The sequence below is a fragment of the Taudactylus pleione genome, unplaced genomic scaffold (assembly GCF_031769625.1).
Source record: "Taudactylus pleione unplaced genomic scaffold, aTauple2 ptg000198l, whole genome shotgun sequence".
NCBI classification, from domain to species: Eukaryota; Metazoa; Chordata; class Amphibia; order Anura; family Myobatrachidae; genus Taudactylus; species Taudactylus pleione.
Window position 1 is genome coordinate 14451641 of NW_028284600.1, and position 24943 is coordinate 14476583.

General features: G+C 47.0%; 1 protein-coding gene across 5 annotated transcripts in view; it reads left to right on the forward strand.

Moving 5' to 3' along the window:
• The first annotated feature begins 557 nt into the window (after positions 1–557).
• IDE (insulin degrading enzyme) overlaps positions 558–24943 on the forward strand; it is a 101395-nt gene continuing 77009 nt past the window's right edge. For 2 of the 5 annotated variants that reach the window (XM_088476912.1, XM_088476913.1), the window contains exons 1-4: positions 682–750; positions 11016–11200; positions 17144–17351; positions 18635–18804. In XM_088476912.1, the coding sequence (XP_088333038.1) occupies positions 11041–11200; positions 17144–17351; positions 18635–18804 (538 nt within the window). In that variant the 5' untranslated portion in view covers positions 682–750; positions 11016–11040. Of the gene's footprint in view, positions 593–681; positions 751–954; positions 1170–11015; positions 11201–17143; positions 17352–18634; positions 18805–24943 lie in introns of those variants that run through there. The other 3 variants (XM_088476916.1, XM_088476914.1, XM_088476915.1) reach the window with 3 other exon arrangements.

Genomic DNA, 24943 nt, shown 5'->3' on the forward strand with positions numbered 1-24943 from the left:
GCCGGCGTCGACTCGGGATATTCCCGAGTCAGCGCCGCTCACACCGCAGTCGGGTCTGCATAGACCCGGCTTTTGCGGAGTGAAAGTGGTCGCTTGGAGATGACGTCATCTCCAAGCGCCACTGCAGCCGGACCAATCGGCCAGCTAGCAGCGCACTCCAGGTCATTGTGACCCGGAGTGTGCTGTTCTCACAGCAGGGTTTCACGGGCTACGCCCGTTTTAAACCATGCTAGTTACCTGGGTTGGACTGCCGGGTCGCTCGACCCGGCGATCCAACTCTCTCCCCTTTTACACCAGGGAGCTGCCCGAGTTAACTCTTCAAAAACCCGGGTTTTAGCTCCGGTGTAAAAGGGGTATTAGCGAGCGGGTCTGAATGAGCTCCTCAGTCTGACTGATTCAGTGCGAGTTGCTAATTGGATCACAAAATGATTTCGCTATGCGAATTCGAAGTGAAAATAGCAATTCCTACCTAATAGAATTGACCTTTTAGACTCTTCAGGGAGAGTTGTCAAATATACACACACCTATATATTCTTACTACATACAAGTCTTGCTCTGTACAAGGCTACAGATGAGATTGCCCTGCAGGAAGGTCAGTAGGTCCGGGTTACATTTCGGGTACTGTGAGTGACTAAACACCATGCCCGAGTTACAGGACCGGCCCGTCTCCCTTCCCCGTGCTATAAGAGGCACAGGCCTCTCATCTCCGCAGATCCGTCTTTTAGTAACGGCAGCTCATTACCGGAGCAGGTATGGGGAACAGACGCGGCCTTGTCTAGGCCTCACTCATGGGGCTTTCCTTCTGTGCGTTCCCTTTTATCCCCCCGGGCCAGGGTAACTGTCAGGACACACCGGGGATTGGCAGTCTAGCTAAACATTCGGCGCCTGAGGGGAGCCGTCCTCCTCCCGTCCCGTGGTATCTGGAGGAGGCGGGCTGCCGGCTCCATAGGTCATGCACGGGAGGAGGGCCATGCCTTACCCAGGCGGCCATCATGGGCCGCCCCCTCCTCCTCTCCATCTTGCGGTGCCGGGCCGTGCTGCAGGGTTCCCACCGCCGTCTCGCTAACTGTCCAGGGGGGCACCGACCAGTCCTAGCAGGGTAAGAGGGTGGGAGACCACGGGCGGCCCCCGGCACACCCTCCGCCCGCCCCATCTCAGCCATTGTAGCGGTATGTGCCCCATGCATCGCCCCCGGCACTCTACGTGACTCAGCAGCAGCCTGGCTGATAATAATAATGCCCTCTCCATTATAGTGATATTGCATACTCAGCGCCATGCCCTGCAGTGCCACCCTGATCTGTCTCACAGTCACTTACATACATGGGTCATAGCTTGCACGAAGTTATAAACTCAAGTAATAGCACAACAAGTCACATAGCCTGCCTGGTAATAATAACCCTCTGCAATACAGTGATATGAGATACACAGAACCATGCCCCGCACTGCCGCTCTGATCTGTCTGTTACATACACGGGCCATAGTACTTTGTACCAAGTTATACCCACATGTAGCAGCACCACAAGTCACATAGCAGCTTGCCTGATAATAATACCCCTGCCGTACACTTACAGTATACATAGTGATATTATATATACCCAGTACCATGCCCTGCCCTCCAGATCTGTCTGTGTGCTACATACCTAGTCCATAGTGTGCACCAAGTTTTTACCCTCATGTAGCAGCACTATGTCACACAGTAGCCTGCCCAGTAATAATGCCCTCTGCAATACAGTGATATGAGATACATAGATCCATGCCCTGCACTGCCACTCTGACCTGTTTGTTACATACACGGGCCATAGTTTGTACCAAGTTATACCCACATGTAGCAGCACCACAAGTCACACAGCAGCCTGCCTGATGATAATACCCCTGCCGTACACTTACAGTATACATAGTGATATTATATATACCCAGTACCATGCCCTGCCATCCTGATCTGTGTGTGCTACATACATAGTCCATAGTGTGCGCCAAGTTTTTACCCTCATGTAGCAGCACTATGTCACACAGCAGCCTGCCTGATGATAAGAATAATAATGCCCCTTCCATATGCTCACAGTATACATAGTGATATTGTATATACACAGCACCATGCCCTGCCATCGCCCATAGTGTGCACCAAGTTATACCCTCATGTAGCAGCACAATAAGTCACACAGCAGCCTGCCTGATAATAATAATAATAATAATGATGCTCTTCCATTACACTCACAGTGTACAGTGATATTATATACTCAGCGACATGCTCTGGCCTAAAGTGCCAAACTGATCTGTATTATTATTACTCCATGTGATGGCCCAAAGTGTGCACCAAGTTATAGTGACATGTAGCACCACAAGTCACACAGCAGCTGACATAGGAGATATAAGCAAGTTGTGTGTCATTGATCACTTCAGCGTTACACACTCAGCAAGCCTTTACTGGATCATCTATAGCAGGCCTGGCCAACCTGTGGCTCTCCAGCTGTTGTGAAACTACAAGTCCCAGCATGCTTAGCTGATCAGTGGGAGGGTATGCTGGGACTTGTAGTTTCACAACAGCTGGAGAGTCACAGGTTGGCCAGGCCTGCTCTATAGTAATGTACTTTATTCTTCAGGGTCCATAGGGTCCACAGGAACTACCTTGGGGTATGTAGTTGGAGTGATCCAATGAACCAAACAGCTACAGCTTTGGAGCTCCCAGCATGCACTGGTTCTCCTCCCTATATAGCCCGCCCTCAGCCACAGGCATTCAGTTTTTTTGTTTGGTGCGCGGCAAGACCAATCGCACCTGTTATACAGTGTCAGTCCCATGCTTTTTTTATTTTATGATTTACCTTCGTTTTTGAACTTGAGTTTAGCAGTACCAGGCGCCGATAATGACACATGTACTACGTCTCCTACCTCCGCCGACGTTGAAACACCAGTACCGCTATATGCCCTGAGGTTTTCGGCAGGCCTCAGCGTGGCTTAGCAGCTGTTTTTGCTGAGGTCCAGACTGCAGTCGGATCACTGAGATGTCAGGTAGGCTATTCCACACGAGGAATCGTAGGCGGCAGTCCTGGCCTCCGGTGTAGAGACGCATCGGAGGCGGCTGCGGGTGAAGGCCTCGTGTAACGTGTCCTCACTAGGGCGGCCGGGGCTATATCGTCTGTCGTCGGGGATGGGTGGTAAGACGCACTAGAGCACACTAGTCAACGTCTTGCTACTGTGAGTCAGCATACCCGGCCGTCAAAATCGCAGCCTAGGGGAGATAGGCAGTCTCCCGGCCGCTCCTCCCCCCCCAGATGCAAACTTCCGGGTACGGATTCCTGCGTCTGGTTTACTATATCTGAGTACCTCGTGTATTGAGACGCTCGCAGTTTGTGTGTGTACTGCAGAAGCTGTTGGTCTCAGAGGTTTTGGTCTGTCTCTCTGTCTACCTCGTCCTTGGGTCTGGTATATAGCACTCTACATCATACCATTACCCCTCAGGGGCTGGCTAGTTGATTCACAGTCCCATTTGCAATAGCAATTGTGCGTATTTCTGCATTGTATGTGACTGTAATGCTAGCTGCTGTATATATACTGCCTGTTTTTTCAAACTTGTCAGTTTTTTACCTATTACTGTGTTTCTCCCCATCCCTCTGAAGAGGTGTGTAGGGTTTTTTTTATTGATAAAGGTCACATTGCATTTATACTGTACACCTTATACCATTTACACATTTGTCATGTCTAAAGGTAAAGGTGAGTAGAAAAAGGAGGGGGATTGAACCCCCTATTGTTCCGCAGCACACTGAATAGTACTTGCAACAATATATGAAGACTATATGGTATGGTCATAGAAATTCAGCGATATTAGTTGCATGCATTTGCAAATACATGGAAAGCTGCTAGGCCTCGTCACGGCTTCTCTGTCACTAGCAGTCCCTAACACTAAGGGGTTCACATCCGGGGCGCAGTGCACCCCGAAAAACGTCCAGCCCAGGACCCCCCCAGGGCATCACACGAAAAATGGAAAAAGAGTGACAGTGCAGTGTAAAGTAAAGATGTGTAAGACTAATTATTGAGTGTTGGAAAAAGGGGTTAAAATATATGTGAAATATTACATGAAAAAAAATACAAACATAATATATGATGTAAAAAGCAACTATGTGTATTAAGTGGTGATGCCATGAGGGGTGGATGTTTTTTGGAGTGCACTGCGCCCCGGATGTGAACCTCCTAATGTTAGGGACTGCTAGTGACAGAGAAGGTGTGAAGAGGCCTAGCAACTTTCCATGTATTTGCAAATGCATGCAACTAATATCTCTGAATTTCTATGACCGTATAGTCTTCATATATTGTTGCAAGTACTATTCAGTGTGCTGAGGAACAATAGGGGGTTAAATCCCCCTCCTTTTTATACTTAGTATGACCCCCTCCCTTTCATGCACCTGATTAGTGCTGCTAGATTGATTGAGCAGCTGCCATTTTTTTTTTTTTAAAGGTAAAGGTGAGAAGCCTGAACTGCCAGTGCTGAGAACATGTAAGTCCTGTTTTGCAGGCCTGTCTGAGCAGGATGTTATACAGGATGGATTGTGTAGTAACTGTTGTAAACAGCCACCTGGACTATCTGGTACACCTGCACCAGCACTATAGCCACCCTGGGTGGCCATTTTGCCTCAGGTTTTGTCATACTTAGTAGACAAGGCTGCAGAAGCACGGGCTCCTGCTGCGGCGGGTTTACCTCATGCTATGGGGTGTTCACGGCATGTGTATCCTTCTATGTGTATGCTCCCATGAATTCCTGTTGGGTTAATTCTACTGCTCACTCTAGTCAGAGTATGCCGCCGTCTATAGCCTCGACAGGCAGATAGACCTGTAGTGGTAAAGCAGGGGCATAAGAGAGGTTGGAGGCCAACTTCTACAGTTCGCATCAGACGACTACGGATGCCTGGGTTCGAGAGCTGGTCTCATGGCTACGCCATCACATTCCTGAGGCATCCCCCTCAGAGGTTTGTTGGTACAACCTTGCCTTTAGACCCGGTCAGAGCTTCGGCCTACCGGGAGTCTATTGGAGCCCTCCTGAAGTCAGGAGTCATAGTCCCCGTCCCTGTGAATCAACAGGGAAGGGGTTATTATTCAAATTTATTTTTGATTCAAAAACTAAATGGGTCGCATCGCCCTATCCTGATTCTGAAATCTCAACAGATTCATCAGGGTGCCCAAATTCCATATGGAAACCGTACGGTCAATTATGCTGGCGATGGAGCCTTGAGATTTCACGGTCTCCCTGGATATACAAGATGCATATCTGCATGTTCCAATTGCACAATCCCATAAAGGCTTTCGGAGATTGGCGATAGATTAGCAACTTTACCAATTTCAAGCCCTACCCTTCGGTCTATCCACAGCCCCTCGGCTATTTACCAAGATAATGGCAGTCATGACTGCTCGTCTGAGACAGGGAGTCAAGGATACTGCCATATTTGGACAACCTCCTGATATTAGCACAATCTCAGGAGATGTTACAATGTCATCTGCAGATGACTATTGTCTGTTTACAAGAGCACGGCTGGGTAATCAATTGGAAAAAGTCATCTCTATCACCAACTCAGCAGATGGTGCACCTGGGGGCGTTGCTGGACTCCCTGGGACAGAGGATTCTTCTACCAGAAGACAAGATTGTGGCACTACAGTCTCATGTGCGCAGTCTTCCCTGCATGCAAACCGTGTTGGCACACTTGGCAATGCAGGTGCTGGGCTCCATGGTATCCACATTCAACATGGTGGCCTATGCCCAGTTCCACTCCAGGTCCCTGCAACAATGGATCCTGGCTCATTGGGATGGTCAGTATCATCGGATAAAGTCTAAGATAATTCGCATCTCACCAGAGGTTCGGCTCTCCCTCGCTGGCTGGAGAAGACTCATTTAAACAAAGGTCGTCCGTTATGTGTACTGGATTGGGTACTTCTCACCACGGGTGCAAGTCTGCGAGAATGGGAAGCGGTGACAGGTCATCACACCTTTCAGGGAACGTGGACGGTTCAGGAAAGTCACCTACCAATAAATATCTTGGAGCTTCGTCCAGTGCACAGTGCGCTCATACTGGCGCAGGACCTCCTACAGGGCAGGCCTGTCCAGGTTCAGTCCGACAACGCAACAGCAGTGGCCTACATCAATAATCAAGGAGGCACACTAAGTCTGGCTGCCATGAAGGAAGTGGCAGAAATTCTGCTGTGGGCAGAATGCCATCTTCCAGCAATCTTTGCAATATTCATCCCAGGAGTTCTCAACTGGGAAGCGGATGTCCTAAGTAGTCAGGTCATACACGCCGGAGAATGGGCTCTTCATCTGGACGTCTTTCAACTCCTGGTGGACAGGTGGAGACTACCAGATGTAGACCTCATGGCATCACATCACAACCACAAGGTCCCCAGGTATGGGTCCAGAACGAGGGAGCCGCCTTTGTGGACGTTCTGGCTGTGAGGTGGGACTTCAGGGTAGCATACCTGTTTCGTCCAATCTCCCTCCTCCCAAGAGTCGTCAGAAAGTTCTAGCAAGAAGGCGGCAGGATAATGCTAATAGCCCCTGCCTGGCCCAGGAGGCATTGGTTCTCCGATCTGACATGTCTATCCATAGACAGTCCACTTTCACTGCCTCTATGGTAGGATCTACTAGTGCAGGGTCCCTGCCTAGATCAGGATTTACCTCTGCTGGCTTTGACGGCATGGCTCTTGAGTCTTACGTCTTAAAGACCAAGGGGTTTTCTGCCTCTGTGATCCAGACGATGCTGAAGGCAAGGAAGCCTGCTTCCACCCGCATCTATCACAAGATCTGGCATTCATATTTTCTTTGGTGTTCTCACAGAAAATATGATCCAAAGGTTTTCAAGGTCTCAAGAGTACATGCTTTTCTTCAGGCTGGATTAGACTTAGGTCTTCGCCTGACAACCTTGTGAGTCCAGGTTTCTGCATTGTCAGTTTGGTTCCAGTGCAGAATTGCCCCTCTGACGGATTTTCGAACATTCTTACAAGGGGTTCTTCGGCTGCAACCTCCATTTCTCCCTCCGGTGGCACTGTGGGATTTATTGTGGGTTCTCAAGGCACTACAATCTCCTCCCTTTGAACCCTTGGATATGGTGGACTTGCGATGACTGACAGTGAAAACACTTTTTCTACTCGCTATGTCTTCAGCTCGCAGAGTTTCTGACTTGGCAGCACTGTCATGTAATTCTCCATATTTGATTTTTCATCAAAATAGAGCTGTCCTCCGTACTAAAGCGGGTACATTTCCAAAGGTGGTTTCCCGTTTTCATATAAATGAGGAAATTGTACTCCGGGCCTCTCAGTCTTCAGACCTTACTACAGGTGAAGCTTCTCTGGATGTGGTTCGAGACCTTGGTATTTACGTGGATCGTACCAACTCCATCAGGAAATCAGATTCGCTCTTTGTGTTATATGGATTTTACAAACGAGGCTGGCCAGCAAGCAAACAAACTTTGGCATGCTGGCTGCGCATGACTATTTCTCAAGTCTATATACAGGCTGGTCTCCCTGTTCCTAACAAGGTGACGGCATATTCCACTCGGTCTGTGGGACCATCATGGGCGGTTAGACATGGCGCCTTGGCTGAACAGCTGTGCAAGGCAGCCATTTGGTCTTCCGTCCATACTTTTATCAAATTCTATGCATTTGATGGGCGGCGGATTCTCCTCTCTGCGCAGGAGCGTCCCCACCCTTAAGGGAACTGCTTTAGGATGTCCCCAAGGTAGTTCCTGTGGACCCTGAAGAAGAAAATAAGAGTTCTGGTATAACATACCTTTTGTTAACTCTTTTTCTTCGAGGTCCACAGGGCACCCACCCTGACGCACCTGGCCTCAGTTGGGATCTGTTCTTTAGCCTTTTTGTATCACTGATTCCCTCCTCATATGTTGAGTGTTTCTTGTGTACATTGTACTTACTTCTCCACTTTCCGTCTCTTGCCGTTATGGTGCATACACACGGTCAGATTTTTCTTCAGATCTGAACGATAACGATTTTAAAAATCATTCAGCCGTTCATATCTGAAGGAAAATCTGACATGTCTGAACGATGCGCGTTCCCGATGGTCAGATAACAATATCTGACACCTGATGTGTTTGCAGTCAGTTTTGGACGATTTCAGTCATTTTAATGCAGTCAAAAATTGTTCATAGTTCAAATCGTTGGTAAAATCGTTCATCAAATCGTTCATCTGACAAATCTGACTGTGTGTATGCACCATTAGACTTGTTTACAAACTTAATGCCTGTGGCTGAGGACGGGGTATATAGGGAGGACCAGTGCATGCTGGGAGCCGCAAAGCTAGAAGCTGTTTGGTGCATTGGATCGCTCCCAACTACATACCCCAAGGTAGTTCCTGTGGACCCTATGGACCTTGAAGAAAAAGAGTTAACAAAGGTATGTTATACCATAACTCTTATTCCTAAAGCACCAAAACATTTGATATGGTTCTGCAACAATCACATGGTGGCCCTTCATGGGTTCTAAGATCTTCAGTTCCAGCCTCAAGAAGCTGTCTAATAACTTTGTTTTATTGTTGCTACCATATATAGTAAACTATAATTTTATTACTCTTTTTACATGTTGCAAGGATTCAAAGCACTTTATCAGCAGCCTAGTGGTTAGCACCCATTTGTAAAAAAATAAAATAAAATTCTATTTAATTTTTTCATTATCCTAATACCTTATATAATGTACTCCCAAAACTATTGGAATACTGCAAAACTATTGTAACGTGGTCTTATACCTCTGGAAGGTTACATGTAAATGTAACAGAGATATATATATATATTAGGGATGTGCAGGCTCGGATAGGTTCGAGTTTGCACGTGGAGTTCGGATTTTTCCCTCCAAAAAAACGGAACTCAGAACGAGGCAAAACGTCATCTTACATGGACGAACATCATCATTCCTGGTCTTTTGTCCAGGAATGATGATGTTCGTCCATGTAAGATGACGTTTTGCCTCGTTCTGAGTTCCGTTTTTTTGGAGGGAAAAATCCGAACTCCACGTGCAAACTCGAACCTATCCGAGCCTGCACATCCCTAATATAAATATATATATATATATATATATATATATATATATATATATATATATATATATATATATATATTTACTGTGTGTGTGTATATATATTTTCTATAAACAGGAGATTCTACAGGGAATCTTCCCTCTACTAAGCAAACTTTGAATATTTTAAAAGGGACATCTAGAGCTATACAGGTTGAGTCTCCCATATCCAAATATTCCGAAATACGGAATATTGTTATTATGACTGAGATAGTGAAACCTTTGCTTTTTGGTGGTTCAATGTACACAACCTTTATTTTTAATAATCTTGTGCCTTAAACAAAGTATAAAATGACCTATAGGCTGTATAAGATGTATGTGGAACATAAAAGAATTTCATGTATGTACACAAACTTTGTTTGAGCCATAAAAATACCTTCAGGCTGTGTGTATAAGGTGTATATGAATCATAAATGCATTCAGTGTTTAGATTTGGGCCCTATTCCTAAGACATTTCAATATGATATGCAAGTATTCCAAAATATGGAATATTCCGATATCCAAAATATCCTTGGTCCCAAGCATTTTGGGTATGGGAGACTCAACCTGTATATGTTGTATGATTTGTGATCTTGCCTGATTTAATTTAGGTCACTAATAATTATTTGTTATACCTTTTTATGTATTTGATTTATATGCCAGTTATTATACACTTTTCCAGCTACTTGATTAGCATGCACCTTGCTTGCTTCATAAAGTTTTGACTCTTGTATTGTGATTTCTGTTTATCCAGATATCACATGGTAGATCTGTGTTGTCTCTGAATACTTGGTGATTTAACCCATTTGATACTGAAGCTTTTCTGACCCTAGTGTTGAGTATATTTTGTCTCTTTCTGAGCTGGTCACATTCCAACATTATAATCAGTAATGTGCCTATGCACACAATTTATACATCGTTGTTGTTTTTAATTTTTTTGTATTATTGTGGTTTTTTTCGGTAATTTTAGGATGACAGGATTTTCAGAAAATAGCACTGATTTGCTTATTCCTCCTGACACGGCAAATCTTTCCAAAATGTTTTTACTTTTCTCTTAATGAAATTACAGGAAAGTGAACTGAAAACATATGCATGTATTTTGTCATTATTTATTTCCTGTAATAATCACAGCCGAGACATACTTTATGGCTCTTGGTTCAGCATTAGTGCAGGATTCTACACCTAAATTTCCATGGTAAAATCTGCACTTGAAAATTCATACCAGCTTGTAACGTTGACAATCTACTGCATTTATTTATGGGGGAAATCTGGACATTCAAACCCCCCATAGGTGAAATCACTGCAATTGTGCATGTGTTTAGTTACAGAATAATCATTGCCTTTTGTAATAGGCTTTATTAACAACAGAATCAGTTGTTTTACAGTTTCCCTCAATCATTGGTATCATGTGTGTGTGTGTGTGTGTGTGTGTGTATATATATATATATATATATATATATATACATACATACACACACACACACACACACACCAAAACAACCCGTTTGATTAAATATTTTTACAGCGAATTGGTACATGTGTTCGTACCCACTGCATTAAGGTGAAACCACACCCGTCAGCCTGCATGTACCCTGCGTGTTTACTGCACTCTTGGTATTAGGTGATGCTCTGGTGTGGCTTCTGGCAGAGGTGAGCTATGAGCTTGGCCATCTTTCAGCATTCTGTGGAGTTACTATTTGCTCAAGGGAATTGTTGTCTTTTAAAATGACTTGTAATCTTTGTATCCAGACTCCTGAACATGCGCATATCGGTTCCATGGTTTTGGCAGCTCCTGCAATTGAGAATCCGCTTGTTCCAAAACTTTTTCCAGTATTCTAATGTGCATCTTGTTCGATATCACTGTATCATATAGTCAGCTATTAAGCTACATAGATGTGTGTGTGTGTGTGTGTGTGATGTCACTTAATATACTTTTTTTTAATTTTATGTACACTTAAATATCTGTCTCTTACCAGATTACAGACTACAACCTGCAGCAAGATGAATTCCCTTGTGATCAAACGAATTGTAAATGACATTGTTAAGTCTCCCGAAGACAAGCGAGAATATCGGGGTGTTGAGTTTGTAAATGGGATAAAAGCCGTCCTCATCAGTGACCCCACAACTGACAAGTCTTCATCTGCTCTAGATGTCTACATTGGTATGATGTTTGTCAGCCAGCCTTTTTTGCATTGCAAATGATCTGTGTGCTAGTCCAGTCTGCTTATTTCCCTAAGGTTCTTTTTGTATTTATATACTTATTTTTAACAGGTTGATATGGTAACCATCCTAAGCTATACATGCGGAGTGAATATCTGACTTGGGGCGTAATTCAGAGTCACAATTCAGGCCTGTTGCATGCTCGGATATAAATGCGGATCTCCACGTGTATTCAGAGTTGGCCACGCCTATGCAGCGCTCCTTAAAATGCGCTTATCAAATGAGCTGTCATCACTATTGGTACACATTTTCACCAGCCCCAGCATTGATGCAAGGGATCTGCCTGAAATCAGACAGAAATCTGGGTTAGGGATGACCAGTCGGAGGTCCGTATCGATAAAAAGGTGGGGGTGGATATCGATATTTGATACTGCATAGGTGCAGTAGCAGTCTGCACTAGGTCAGATGCTTAGACTGCTGCACTGAGGTTCTCTGAGAAGATGAGAGCGCCTATCAGGAGATACAAAGGCACAGAGGACTTCCTGGTGTCCTCTCCCAGCCCCTCAGAGAATCCCAACATGCTGCTTCCAATGAGCTTAGGTGAGAGCAGGGATGGGGAAAGCAGGTGGCTGGGACTCTAGGGGAATGTTATACCTTTACCCCAGAATTGATTCACGTGATCAATCCTATCAACTAAAATATTGCATTGGGGTGAGCTGAAATCTAGGTGCATCTTCCCAGAATATCACATATCGATGCCCATCTCCTCTCTACGTATACGCAACTCCTAAATAGCCCTCGGAACCCTTATCCTACGTGCTGCGCATACCTCATTGCTGCCCAGTTACACACACAAGGCCCTAAGTGGAGATGCAGATGACTCCGAATCACCAGTATTTATTCAAAGTTGCATCTAGTTGCCCAGGACGCATTTTTGCTTTGCATGTTTGTAGCTGGCAAGTTCAAAACCAGTGTTAGATTGATTAGAAAACTTTTTATTTGTTTGCTAAAATGTTTGCACATTGTGTTCCATTAAATAGACCTTTTTATCAGTGCACAAATGACACTTAGCGGAACCACATTGGTTGACAAAATTGGTAGTTTTAGACAAATTGGTGCTAATATCTTTGTGTGTGGGCGCCTCTGATTGGCACTGATCACATGTGGATTGGGAGTGATGGCAAATTAGTTTGTATGGACTCAAGCAGTTGGTACGTAAAAGCCTTGTGCTGAGTACAAAACACCAGATTTGTCTGATTTTAGCGCCTGTGTGGCCAGATTTGACCTAGGTCTAGTTTCTTTGATGGTTTGAGCAGCTGGATGCATCTCTGTATGGGAAGCGGAAGAGATGCGGTTAGCAGTATGTTATACCCCCCATCTATGTTATACCCGCCATGCAAAGCCTGCTAAGCACAGTGCCATCTAATGTTGATGAGATTCGCATATGTTCTGTCTGATCGCACTTAATGAAAAATACATATTTTCATTGTTTCCTCTGTGGATGTAAATGTGCGCAGGACATATGGGTGATGCCCGGTGGCACATTGCTATAAACTAAATCCCCCCCCCCCAATAGAATTTTAAGGTTTCACAAGATGACATAACATTTGATACATTGTGCCAGGAGTAGTCAACATGCTCCCCTCCAGCTGCTGTGAAACTACACTTCCCAGCATGCTCTGCCACAATTTTAGCATTTCCTAATAGCACATCTGTGGCAGGGCATGCTGGTTACAATACAAATACAAAACTGCAAGTATCTTAATGCAACACATCAGATTTTGGATACTGGAAACATATTTTATTTCATTTGCCATCAATTTGTGTTTTAGCCATTTTACTCTGTTATGAATTGTATATATCTGAAGGACACACACAATGGGGACCACTCAAAAGTGAATTAAACAGAAAAAGATGTTGTAGCGCTCAACCTGTGTGAAATCTAGTATGATACTAGAGTGGTATTCTCAATTTCTCCCTTCATGTAGTATGAGTCCAAATATATAGAACTATAAATGCCTGGTAGTAAAGAAGGTATGCTGGTAACCCACTTCACCTATACTAAATCACATACAAGAATAGAGACAGTATACTGTATGTTATATGGTAGTATGGAAATATGCCAATACAGATAATATAAAAACAGTGGTAATTTATTGAGTCATGCGCTAAACCAAAGCGAGCCAGAAAACATGCACATGCAGGATGGTAACAATGTCACTCAATTCAGGATGTAAAACAAACTGATGGGTGATTAGAATCCGGACTACAATTGTCAATAAACCGGTATATGGTTGGATAAGTACTGTCCAAAAAATGGAGATGGGGGGGAAATAAATAAGTTCGTATGCGGCGTCCCGCTAAGACTGTATCTTTGTGGAGATGGAAAGTTAGAACATAGGTGCCCGGGGTGGTCTTCTTGGGTCAGGTAGTACAGTGTGTACTGTAGGGGAGAGGCTGCCTCGCTACAGCGCGTCAGTCACTCACCGGCACAAGCGCCGGATGGCGCCTGACTGAACAGGCTGCCTCCGGCGGATCGTACCGTGGTGTGCGCTGTGGTCTGAGGAGGAGACAGCACGGCCCCACCGCTCGTTGGAGTAGTGTGCCGCGAGTCTACTACTGTGGATGGGGGACTTACCTCTCTACCCTAGAGGGCACCGCTCCTGTCCTGCTGGCTCTCGTTCGGCTATCGGTGATGCTTGCTTCCTGGGTTGGTCACGTGACTAGAGGGTTTCCAAGTATTGTTGTCCTGATAAACAATGTGGATACTTGACAGTAGTTCCTGTTTCTTGCAATGTGCACGCTGGTCTGAGGTCTTTGGTAGTGGCAAATGCAAATAAAAAAGGAGCTTGTTATGCAGTGATCTCCAATGCGTTTCAGCCTTTAAGGCCTTTTTCAAGGAGGTAATGATTGCAATGATGAGGTCTGAATAAGTAGTCTTAGGGCGGCCTTCACATATGCAAATCCAACTGTGATGATTGGTGAGGCGTGTAGACACTCTGAATTGGAAATAGAACACATAGGGCGGAATTCAATTGATTATTCCCCCCTTCGCACCCGACGGAGCTATTCTATTGTTGCTCCTGTCGGGTGCGATCAGCTGCTAGCGCTCAATTTCAGCTCGCAGCCCCAGAGGGGTGCGGGCTGAAATCGGCGAAAAGTGTCCTGTTTGGGCGCCCAAACGGCACTTTTCGCGATCGCGCCCAGCACTTTGGTCGGGGTTAGCCGTTTTAGCGGGTAAACCCGATCACTTTGGCTGCGATCAGCGTGAAACGCTGGCACAATTGAATAGCGGCCCGCGATCTCCTGTCACTTTAGACAGGAGATGCGGGCCGCGAAATCATTTGAATTCCGCCCATAGAGAGAGACACACTCTTACAGTTTAAGGACAAGGGGAAAATTCAATCAGACAATAAGATCCTTTTCATAACGAGTTTCTCCAAACAAATATAAAGATATACAAAGAATTGTAAAGAAACATTGGCCATTACTATTAGAGGATGAAGCATTAGCAGACCACCTACTTCCCTATCCAAACATCGTATACAGAAAAGCACCGGATGTAAGATCCAAATTGGTACGTAACCATATCGCCCCTACTACCAAACGACAAACTACTATAAGTAATGAAAAACCAAAGAATGGATTCTTTTACTGTGGCGGCTGCCCAGGATGTGTGAATAGTAATAAACAAAGTACGAAATCTACAAACACCTTTAACTCACAATACACAGACACCTCATATGAAATAAGAGATAGACTTACATGTAACAGCAAGAGAGTGATTTACTTACTCGAATGCGGCTGTAAGAAACAATACATAGGCCGCACCATAAGACCATTAAAAATCCGCATTAGTGAACATATACGGAATATAAAGAAAGGCCTAGACGATCACAACCTGTCAAAGGATTTTAAGGAATTTCACAACAGCAACCATAAATCATTAACATTTATAGGGACACAAGAAACAAAACCTAACTGGAGAGGAGGTAATTTTATAAACAAAATAAACAAACAGGAACTCAAGTGGATGCATGAATTGCACCAAGGGGTTTAAACAAAGATAATGAGGTTATGTCAATCATATGTAAATAGTTATGGTAATATCAACTCGTCTATCTTTTTACGCCAGCTTAAAGTTCACTATGCATAAACATATCCAGAATGGTCTATACCGTAATTTACTATGTGGTGAAAAGAAATAAATACATATGGAGTCATATAGGGCCTTTAGTATATCCATTCATTGGTTGTCTCTCTCCGTTACATAGGGGACAACTTCATAGATAGGCACTTAAGTGGTAATAGTTGTATTCTTAAAAGGAAACATAGAAGTAAGCATTCACACACATTGCCACCCTGTCAGAGTGAATGATTGACAGCGGTTTGCACCAATTCAGAGTGTCTACACGCCTCACCAATCATCACAGTTGGATTTGCATATGTGAAGGCCGCCCTAAGACTACTTATTCAGACCTCATCATTGCAATCATTACCTCCTTGAAAAAGGCCTTAAAGGCTGAAACGCATTGGAGATCACTGCATAACAAGCTCCTTTTTTATTTGCATTTGCCACTACCAAAGACCTCAGACCAGCGTGCACATTGCAAGAAACCGGAACTACTGTCAAGTATCCACATTGTTTATCAGGACAACAATACTTGGAAACCCTCTAGTCACGTGACCAACCCAGGAAGCAAGCATCACCGATAGCCGAACGAGAGCCGGCAGGACAGGAGCGGTGCCCTCTAGGGTAGAGAGGTAAGTCCCCCATCCACAGTAGGAGACTCGCGGCACACTACTCCAACGAGCGGTGGGGCCGTGCTGTCTCCTCCTCAGACCACAGCGCACACCCCGGTACGATCCGCCGGAGGCAGCCTGTTCAGTCAGGCGCCATCCGGCGCTTGTGCCGGTGAGTGACTGACGCGCTGTAGCGAGGCAGCCTCTCCCCTACAGTACACACTGTACTACCTGACCCAAGAAGACCACCCCGGGCACCTATGTTCTAACTTTCCATCTCCACAAAGATACAGTCTTAGCGGGAAGCCGCATACGAACTTATTTATTTCCCCCCCATCTCCATTTTTTGGACAGTACTTATCCAACCATATACCGGTTTATTGACAATTGTAGTCCGGATTCTAATCACCCATCAGTTTGTTTTACATCCTGAATTGAGTGACATTGTTACCATCCTGCATGTGCATCTGTTCTGGCTCGCTTTGGTTTAGCGCATGACTTAATAAATTACCACTGTTTTTATATTATCTGTATTGGCATATTTCCATACTACCATATAACATACAGTATACTGTCTCTATCTCTATTCTTGTATGTGATTTAGTATAGGTGAAGTGGGTTACCAGCATACCTTCTTTACTACCAGGCATTTATAGTTCTATATATATGGACTCATACTACATGAAGGGAGAAATTGAGAATACCACTCTATTATCATACTAGGTTGAGCGCCACAACATCTTTTTCTGTTTATGTATACTTTGTAGGTAAGGGTACCTATAAGTTGTTTACCATCGTTAGGCAAGCTCAGTGCGCAGGTCTACTCTGCTATATTACCAAAAGTGAATTAAGAAGAAAAACTTAACGCATTGACAAAACAGTCTGCAGTAATCTTATAATAGCTACTGTAGCTTACACTTGACCTGACGCTATTTTTATCCTGAATATTCACCTTCCGATTTGCTAGAAATTTGTGACATTGCCAAGGCATGAGAGGCAAGTGCCTGTTGTATTATTTCCTGTTACTTTTGTACACTTTCAAAATAATGCAGTTCATAAACTTGTGTGCCTCCATTGTGTGTATGTGATGTGTACACTAAAGACATAACCCCCCTTTTGTCTTTCTCACGAAAGCCGTAAGCAAAAGTGTGCTGCTTGCCAATAGCTGTGTATTCAGACAACGTTCTGTGTCTCCTGACAGGATCCCTCTCTGACCCAGACAACCTTCCTGGGCTAGCCCACTTCTGTGAGCACATGTTGTTCTTGGGCACAAAGAAATACCCCCATGAGAACGAATACAGACAGTTCCTAAGCGAGCACGCAGGGAGCTCCAATGCCTTCACCAGCGGAGAACACACCAACTACTACTTCGATGTGTCTCATGAACACCTGGAGGGAGCACTGGACAGGTAAAGGAGACGTGGAAGCCCTCGCATTGCCAATCCTTTGCTTTGTAAGCAAGCTGGAGATAACATATACTTTTGAATACAAAGGTTTCAGAACGCTATGGGGCCTATTTATCAAATAATAATTGCAGCATATTTTCTGAAAACTCCCATTTCCTGGGCATACCCACAAATATTAAGTATCACCTGTGTGTATGATGGAGGGACCACAGTAGATATCGGAGATGCATTTAATAATAGATGTTATGAGCTGTATATCTTCATCCGTAGATTTATATGGGATGCGGTCAGAATACCATCCATCGGGATGCCAGCGCTTAGAATGCCGGCGCCGGAATCCTGACACCTGTCAGAATCCTGGCGCCAGCATCCCGCCTGCCGGCATCCCAAAAGTAAGTATTGGGGTTAGGGTTAGGCACTAGGGGGAGGGATAGGGTTAGACGGCGGGGGGGGTTAGGTTTAGGCACTATGGGGGGAGGTTAGGTATCTGTTGCGGAGAGGGACAGGAGGAGGGTTAGGATACTGACCGACAGGTGTCTCTATCCTAACCCTGTTGCGATGCCGGCGTCGGGATTCTGACTGCTGGGATCCCGAGCGCCGGCATCCTATACCCAACCCTTTATACAGTATGTTCTGTTACTAGCTCATGTTTTAATGTAAGTTTAGTGTATAATAGTTGTTTCTGCTGCTGCTTCATTTAATAGCCATATTGGTTATTTCCATCAGAATGTCGCTGAGCGCACTTTGCAGGTAATTGTGGGAGACAAAAACCAGTGAGGTTATCCTACTTGCCTGTTATACTAATGCATGTGGCTCCAATGAAACCTGCAACTATGTTTGCCCATACATATGCTACAGTATATGGTCTGAATGTCGACATGATGGACTTAGCGTCGATAAGAAAAAAGTCAAAGAATATTTTTGTTTTATTGATAGGGTTAGAGTTAGGATAAAATGTGTTTTTTTTTTTTTATTAATAAAAACTGTTGACATTTTAACCAAGTCGACATTGCTTGTCCATGTTGACATTCTGAATGTCGACTTTACATGCTACACTATTTCCCCAGTATTTTTTTTGCTATCAGCTTAACACCATAAAGGATATCTATTTGTAAATGGGGTAACTTGTTCCATTAATTTAACAATGCAGCTGGGGCCAAATTATAGAAAGAAAGGTAGAAATCTGTGATGTGTGACACAATTTTTTCTTATTCTCGGTTTCCCCTGTTCTTATTTTGTGTCCATCACTAATAAACAGTGTTCTGTTTTATTTTCCGGTGTTTCAGGTTTGCCCAGTTTTTTCTTGGCCCTCTGTTTGATGAGAGCTGTAAGGACAGGGAGGTGAATGCGGTGGATTCTGAGCATGAGAAGAACTTGATGAACGATGCCTGGCGACTCTTCCAGCTGGAGAAAGCCACAGGAAACCCCAAGCATCCCTTCCATAAATTTGGAACAGGTGGGTAATCTCTCCTTCTTAGGAGCAGTGCTGAGTATGTTAGGTCCCCTGAAGCGCTTCCATTAGTCTTTACCGTGCACTCAGTCTAATTATCGGCAGACTTGAGGACATCCTGGCATTTCTGCAGAACTTGTACATCTTCATTCAATACATATTTACAAAGAATTAAAAATGTATCTGACTTTTTAAAAGTGTAATACATAGCTGCCAAGCAGGCTTACTAATGGTTAGATATGTCTTTCATGGAAGTGTCGAGTAAGGTGTAGTTCAATTTGAATTTGGCTTTAGGATCCTATTTTTGTCTGTATTGAAGAATAACCGCTAAAATATAAGTTCTACCTTCCCACAGCCACTGTAACCATAAGGTTCTATGCCAGGGACCACCACGGGAGAATTCGCCCATATCAGAAATACCACACTACTTTATCACCTCAAAAATGACATGTTGTTATTGGCCAAATGAAGCTCATTTAAATGTTATTTCTACTTCAGGGTCCATAGGGGGTCCACAGGGTTGACCTTGGGGTATAGCTGGATCTGGATCCATGGGCACCACGCAGTTAAAGCTTTAGCTGCTCCCAGGATGCACTTGGGTCCGTCCTCCTCAATACCCCGCCCCCGGCCACAGCACCTCAGTTTGAGTTGGTGCCCGGCCGGAGTCGGGTCACCTGCGCAGGGGGGCTGCAGGAGCAGCCCCCAAAAAGCTTTCTATTTTTATTAAAAAAAAAAAAAAAAGAGCCTGTTAGATTTTTATTTTACAACAGAGGCTCTAGTGTGGCAGCGACGGGCTGTCTATGCAGACGCCCACGCTGCCGCTCTCCTTCCCCGCTGGCGCCGCGACGCCAGTACTGCACTGGGGATCGCGGCGGGAGGCCAGAGTCCGTACTAGCCGGACTCTGGGTTCCTCCCTGGACTGCTGCCGGAGTCGCCGGGGACAAGGTAAGCCGCGAGTCGCCGATTAGCGGCGGCACGCGGGTTTTGCCTGCACATGCAGTCCTTTGCCCCCGGTCCTAGGGGACAGACCGGGGGCCGCTAGCGGTGGCGGCGGGCTCCCCCTCTGAGGAGGAATAACCCGTGGGACCACTAGACCACCAGGGATATATGGCAAGCGGGAAGCCTGCAGCCCTGGGGTTAATATGCTAGCCAGGGGAGGAAGCCTTCCCTGTCAGCGGCTCCTCCCCTCAGCTCAGCGCGCCTTTCAACACGGAGTCTGGCGTCGCTGAGCTGCAGATTCCTTGGCCACTCCTCCTCTGAGGTCTCCAGCGGCCATTTTCTCACAGTGGCAGCGCAGATCTTCAGGGAGCACGCGGACCGGTCCCCCTGTGTACCTCTCCCCTGATTAAGGACAGCGTACACAGCACTATAGCCCTCCCAGACACTGAATCTGGGCAGGTTGATTGTAGTGTAAAGGTGCAGTGAGTATATCTTCCTGCATGGTATGTGACTTTTGCTAGTGCTGCCTGTCTGTGCTTATTTTCTACTTACTGTCAGCTTATACCTATCCCTTTACTTCTCCTACAAGCCCTACAGGTGTGTGGGGGAGGGGCGTTTCTACTGACCTCACTTATATAGATCACGTATTTGTGAGGTCCGTCACATACAGTTGTGTGCTACTCAGTGCCATATTGTGGGCTGTTGTTCAGCACACCGGTGAGTGCGTTTTACTTCTACCCTGGTGCCAGATATATAATATATTCTGTCATGTCAGACGAGGAGGTTGAGCGCTCAGTGGCTCCGGTGTTGGCCTCCTGCGGACGCTGTTCTGCAGGAGTAGATAGGGAGGATTTGTCACAGGATGGCCTGTGTAGTCGATGCCAGGTGGCTCCTGGCCCATCCAGACCTTCTCTGGCGCAGGAACCACCGTGGGCGATGTTTTCTCAAGTGCTGGTGTCTATTGCGGACCGTCTGTCGGTCCCGACTGCTCTCCCTACTAGGGCGTTGCCCCAGCCGACCATCCCCCATTCCCCGGGTGTCCCGCAGTTATTACGGAGTCCTCCTGGGTCTCAGTCGGTGGGTCCCTATGCGGGGTTGCCTATGTATATACAGGCTTCCCCTGTGCCGCAGCAGCCTGTGGTACCTTTTCAGGCCCCTATGGTGACTCCTCCACCCTGGGTGGATGTGCTCTCCAACTCTGTGCAAAATTTGGCGGCCGCTTCCTCCGGCTTTTCAGTCAATGTTGCAGACTGACATGCCTTCTAGGATTTCTAAACGCCCACTCATGACACGGGCTGCTCAGGTATCGGACTCAGAGGGTTCCTCAGATGATGGGGAGGTCCCTGATGACACTGACTCGGACGCCTCGGTCCAGGAAATGGATACCAAGTCGTCCATTAATGTGCGAGCACTAGTTAGGGCGGTGCGAGCTATTCTTCTTATAGAGGATGAGGCACCGCTTCCTAAGTCGAAGTTTCCTAGTTTTAAAAAAAACTAAGGTGGCTTCTGCGGTGTTTCCCCTGTCGGATCAGTTGACGGCTCATATGGCGGTAGCTTGGCAGGCGCCCAGTAAGAGATTCCTTCCTCAGAAGCGGTTGGCTTCTAATTACCCCTTCCCTGAGGCACATTGTAAAAAATGGGAAACTCCACCGGCGGTGGATTCCCAGGTCACCCGTTTAACTCGGGGCGCCACCTTACCATTACCGTCGATATCCTCGCTGAAGGATCCCACGGACAGGAAAGTTGAGACTTGCTTAAAGTCTATTTACTCCCTCTCCGGGGCGGTGGCCCGACCGTCCATGGCCATCTCCTGGGTGGCCAAGGCCATTGAGGGGTGGGCCAATGCATTGGAAGATACCTTCCCGGACGACGCTCCGGATGTCCAGCGGGCGTTGTTGGGACAAATGAGGGACGCTGCTTCTTACATTGGAGAAGCTTCTTTAGATGCTAGTCTGCTGACCTCGTGGGTATCGGCTGCAGCGGTGTCTGCCCGCCGATCCTTATGGTTGCGGTCCTGGAGAGCGGACTCTGATTCAAAGAAAGGTCTGGAGGCCTTACCTTTCAATGGGGAATTACTATTTGGTCCGGTCTTGGACAAAATAGTGGACACCCTGGCTAAATCCAAGTCGGCCTTCCTCCCTTCGGCGGCACTGCCTGCTAAGGTTCGGAGTTCGGCTTTTCGTTCCTTTCGGGTTCAGGGTAAGGCGAAAGGTCAGTCCTTCCCGAGACAGTCTGCGAGTAAGACTGCCTCTAAACCCAAGAAGCAAGCCTGGAGTGCTCGGCGCCCTTCTTCCAAGCAGGAAGATAAACCTGCGGCCTGATGGGACGGGCCTCCCTCTGGGGGACCTCAGAGTGGGAGGCCGACTTCTTCTATTTGCCCAGTGCTGGCACAATACCACCACGGATGCCTGGGTTCGAGAAGTGGTCTCCCAGGGGTACGCCCTGTCTTTTCGGCACAGACCACCACACCAGTTTTTCTGCACAAGTCCTTCTCAGGACAAGACCAAGGCGTTACAGGTTCAGGAGGCTATAGAGTCCTTGCTGAAAGCAGGGGTCATTGTTCCCGTTCCTCTATCACAACGAGGGACGGGGTATTATTCGTCTCTGTTTCTGGTGCAGAAACCCAATGGTTCTCATCGCCCTATCCTCAACTTGAAGTCTCTGAACAAATTCCTCAGAGTTCCCAAGTTCAGGATGGAAACGTTACGTTCCATCATTCTGGCGATGGAACCGGGGGATTACATGGTGTCCCTGGACATCCAGGACGCCTACCTCCATGTTCCGATAGCATCTTCACACCAGCGGTATCTGAGGTTCGCTATCCTTCAACACCACTATCAGTTCCGGGCGCTACCCTTTGGTCTCTCCACGGCACCGAGGGTGTTCACGAAGATTATGGCGGTCATGGCCGCACATCTTCGGAACCAGAATGTACGGCTGCTGCCGTACCTGGACGACCTCCTGTTGCTGGCGAGCTCCCCGGAGGTACTGCTTCAACATCTCCACCTGACGATCGCTTGCCTGCAAGCACACGGGTGGTTGATAAATTGGAAAAAGTCCTCTCTGATTCCATCACAGCGGATGGTTCATTTGGGAGCCCTGCTGGATTCGCGTCAGCAAAGGATCTTCCTGACTCCGGAGAAGGTCGCCTCCCTACAGCTGCGGATACGCAGTTGCCTGAGCCGTTGCCGCCTGTCGGTCCATTCGGCTATGAGAGTTCTGGGGTCCATGGTGTCGACATTCGACATGGTGGAATTTGCCCAGTTCCATTCCCGGCCCCTGCAGGGGCTGATTCTATCAGAATGGAACGGGTTACCTCACCGGATCCGCTCTCAGGTGCTGGTGTTGTCTCCGGACGTTCGGCTATCTTTGGCTTGGTGGCTTCAGACAGCTCATCTGGTCGAGGGGCGCCCATTTTGGATCCCGGACTGGGTGCTGCTCACGACGGATGCCAGTCTCCGAGGTTGGGGGGCAGTGACCGGCTCTTTGTCGCTTCAGGGTCGTTGGTCAGCGGAAGAAGCACTTCTCCCCATCAACATCCTGGAACTGCGGGCAGTATACAAGGCCCTGCTGTCGTCCGGCCCCGCTCTTCACGGAAGGGCGGTACAGGTGCAGTCCGACAACGCCACCACGGTGGCGTATATCAATCACCAAGGCGGAACTCGCAGTCAGGCAGCGATGTCGGAGGTGTCTCGTATCCTGTCTTGGGCGGAGGGTCACATTCCAGCGATCTCGGCGGTCTTCATCCCCGGAGTCCTCAATTGGGAGGCGGACTTCCTCAGCCGTCACGACGTGCATCCCGGGGAATGGTCGCTTCACCCAGAGGTGTTTCAGCTACTCGTGGACAGGTGGGGACTGCCGGAGCTGGACTTGATAGCCTCCCGTCACAATCACAAGTTGCCCGTTTACGGGTCAAGGACAAGAGACGCAGGTGCAAGTCTGGTGGACGCGCTGTCGGTGACATGGACGTTTCACCTGGCGTATCTGTTTCCTCCGATATCCCTGCTTCCTCGGGTTCTGCGGAAATTCAAGCAGGACGGCGGCATGCTCGTGCTGGTAGCTCCGGCGTGGCCCAGACGTCCTTGGTACTCCGATCTCAGGAGCCTCTCCATCGACGCTCCGTACCTTCTTTCTCAACGTCGGGACCTGTTGTCTCAGGGGCCCTGCCTTTACCCGGATCTGGGTCGGCTGTCTTTGACGGCGTGGCTCTTGAGACAGCCGTCTTGAGGTCTCGGGGCTTCTCCAGTTCGGTTATTGGTACCATGCTCAGGGCACGCAAGCCTGCTTCAGCACGGATTTATCACAGAGTGTGGCACACTTACTTTCAGTGGTGTGAGTCCAGACTTTATGATCCTCAGGTGTTCCGAGTTTCTAGGATCTTGGAATTTCTTCAGTCAGGATTGGATCTCTGCTTACGCCTTGCATCTCTGAAGGTTCATGTGTCCGCCTTGTCCGTGTGGTTTCAACGGCGGATTGCAATACTACCAGACGTTCACACCTTTTTCCAAGGTGTTCTCAGGATCCAGCCTCCCTTTGTGCCTCCTGTGGCTCCTTGGGACTTGGCGGTGGTGCTACGGGTCCTGCAGGGTCCTCCGTTTGAGCCTCTTGAGGCGGTGGAGCTCAAGTGGCTGACATTTAAGACGGTTTTTCTCCTGGCAATTGCTTCGGCCAGGAGGGTGTCTGAATTGGGGGCGCTTTCCTGTCGCCCTCCTTTCCTGATTTTTCACCAGGACAGAGCGGTGCTCCGCACTCGTCCTGAGTTTTTGCCCAAAGTGGTCTCGAAGTTCCATATTAATCAGGAACTTGTTGTGCCAGCTTTTCAGTCCCCTGATCTTTCAGCTGGTGAGACTTCCTTAGATGTGGTCCGGGCGCTTAGAATTTATGTAGACCGGACGGCTTCGGTTAGGAAGTTTGATTCCTTGTTTATCCTCTTTGGTTTTCACAAGAGGGGTTGGCCTGCCAACAAACAAACGTTAGCCCGTTGGCTTCGTTCCGTTATTTGTGAGGCTTATGCACAGGAGGGCTTACCTGTGCCAGCCTCTGTTAAGGCTCATTCCACTCGTTCTGTGGGTCCCTCTTGGGCTGCTAGACGTGGCGCTTCTGCTGTTCAGCTGTGTAAGGCGGCCACTTGGTCTTCAATTCAAACGTTTTTGAGGTTCTATGCGTTTGACACCTTTGCCTCTCAGGATGCATCCTTTGGGCGCCG